We start from the raw sequence: 2,500 nt of genomic DNA, 5'->3' as shown, positions 1-2,500 counted from the left end.
TCTTACATTTTCATTTTTTATTTTTCCTTTTCAAATTAGTTCTCTCTTTTACAATTTCTTTCCCTTTTAAATTAGTTTCCCTAAATTTATACCCTATTTCAATGTTATTTCCCCTATTCTTTTTTTTTAGGTTTTTCCCTTCTTACTCCTAGTTTTTTTTTTCTATTTTTTCTTTTCAAAATATACGTCTTTTTTTTCCTTTCAAACTAGTTTCCCTAAATTAATTCCCTATTTTATTATTATTTCCCTAGTTGTCATTTTTTTCCTTAATTTTCCTCATTCTTACTCCTACATTTTCGTTTTTTTATTTTTCCTTTTCAAATTTGTCCCCTCATACTTTTTTTCCTTTCTAAGTAGTTTCCCTAAATTAATTCCTTATTTTATTATTATTTCCCCTATTATCTTTTTTCCCTGTTTTTTCCCCTCTTACTTCTACATTTTCATTTCTCATTTTTTTTCCTTTTCAAATTAGTTCCTCTTATACGTTTTTTCCCTTTCGAATTAGTTTCCCTAAATTAATTCCCTATTTCCATTATTATTTCCCCAGGTGTCATTTTTCCCAAATTTTCCTCATTCTTACTCCATTTTCGTTTTTTTTTTTCCTTTTCAAATTAGTTCCCGATTTTCTTATTTTTCCTCCTCCGCTATTTTTTCCTACAAGTTTTATCGTATATTTTCCCGTGACCTTCATATTTTCCCCAGTGACCTTGATATTTTCCTCGTGTGACCTTGTTTTCCTCCTTCCCCTCTCCAATGTGACCTGTTTCTCAGCCACATGACCTTGACACACCGATTATTGGATGTTTTTAGCGTTATTTCTAGTGTGACCTTAATTCTGAATCCATTGACCTTCTTTTCATGTTCTCTCTCTCTCTCTCTCTCTCTCTCTCTCTCTCTCTCTCTCTCTCTCTCTCTCTCTCTCTCTCTCTCTCTCTCTCTCTCTCTCTCTCTCTCTCTCTCTCTCTCTCTCTCTCTCTCTCTCTCTTACACACACACACACACACACACCGTTATACTGCTGTTCTAGAAATGCACTCACACGCATATTAAACCACCACCACCACCACCACCACTACTACTACTACTACTACTACTACTACTACTACTACTACTACTACTACTACTACTACTACTTACTAAGACCACCACCATCACTACCATCCACTCATTTATATATTTGTTTATATGTCTATCTTTTTATATATGTGTCTGTCTGTCTGTCTGTCTGTCTGTCTGTCTGTCTGTCTGTCTGTCTGTCTGTCTTTTTGTCTGTCTGTTCATCCATCCATCCATCCATCCATCCATTCATCATTCATTCATTCAATCATTATTCTTTTCATAACAATCCATGATACTACTACTACTACTACTACTACTACTACTACTACTACTACTACTACTACTACTACTACTACTACTACTACTACTCATAACAATAATGACTACTAGTAATAAATAGATCAAGTAATTGTAAAAGGTTTATTGAGTGTGTGTGTATCTTGTACTTATACTCACAAAGAAAAATAGAAAAGATAGAAAGGAAGATGAAAAATATATAGCTGTAGTAAAAACAAGAAAGGAAAATAAAAGAAATATAATAAAAGGGAAATGGAAAAGATATACTACAGTAAAAACTAGAAAGAAAAAGAAAAAGCTACAGTGAAAATATGAAAGAAAAATAGAAAAAAATATATAATAAAAAAGAAATAAATATAGAAGCAAAAATATTAAAGATCATATTATTACTGTCCTCCTTTCCCTCCACCTGTCCTCCTCCCTCTTACCCCCCCACCCAACCTCTCCCCCTCCATCCCCACCTATCCTCCCATCCCTCACTGTCCTCCTTTCCCTCCACCTGTCCTCCTCCCTCTTACCACCCCCTATCCAACCTCTCCCCCCCCATCCCCGCCTATCTTCCCCTCCCTCACTGTCCTCCTTTTCCTCTACTTGTCCTTCCTCTCACTTCACACCTATCCCTCCTTTCCCTGTCCTTCCCCTCACCTATCCCTGCCTCCCCTCTCACCTACTCCCCCCCTTCCCTCACCCCTTGCCTATCCTTCCCCTCCTTTCCCTGTTCTTCACCCCACCACCTTTCCATCCCCTCACTCAACACCTATCCTCCTGGTACCCCACCTGTCCTCCCCTCTCCCCTCACCTCCTCTCCTTTCCCTCCCCCAACCTGTTCTTCTTCCTCTCCCCCCCCTCACCTATCCTCCCCCGTCCCCAACACAGGTGCATGCGCTGAGGGAACAGGTGACGGACTACACCCACACACTGCAGTCCACCACCGCCACTATCCACTTCTGTATTGAGGCCCTGAAGGAGTCCGACCCAGCCTCGTTCATGGAGGTGAGAGAGAGAAAGAGAGAGAGAGAGAGATAAAGTGTTGGTCTAGTGTATGTGTGAGAGAGAGAGAGAGAGAGAGAGAGAGAGTGGTTGCATTGAATTTTTATTTATTTATTTTGTGTGTGCAGATGTTTGTGGGTTAGATAGTATAGTA

The 2,500-nt window shown here is 39.0% G+C and overlaps 1 protein-coding gene across 2 annotated transcripts in view; it reads left to right on the top strand.

The window, feature by feature from the left end:
- The window catches only part of LOC123518741 (E3 ubiquitin-protein ligase TRIM9-like), a 35,803-nt gene that overhangs the window by 21,347 nt on the left and 11,956 nt on the right, over window positions 1–2,500 (top strand). For both annotated transcript variants that reach the window (XM_045279750.1, XM_045279744.1), the window contains exon 4: window positions 2,233–2,349. In XM_045279750.1, the coding sequence (XP_045135685.1) occupies window positions 2,233–2,349 (117 nt within the window). The remainder of the gene's footprint in view (window positions 1–2,232; window positions 2,350–2,500) is intronic.

The sequence above is a fragment of the Portunus trituberculatus genome, chromosome 6, assembly GCF_017591435.1.
Source record: "Portunus trituberculatus isolate SZX2019 chromosome 6, ASM1759143v1, whole genome shotgun sequence".
NCBI lineage: Eukaryota > Metazoa > Arthropoda > Malacostraca > Decapoda > Portunidae > Portunus > Portunus trituberculatus.
This window is presented reverse-complemented; position numbering and strand designations above follow the sequence as displayed.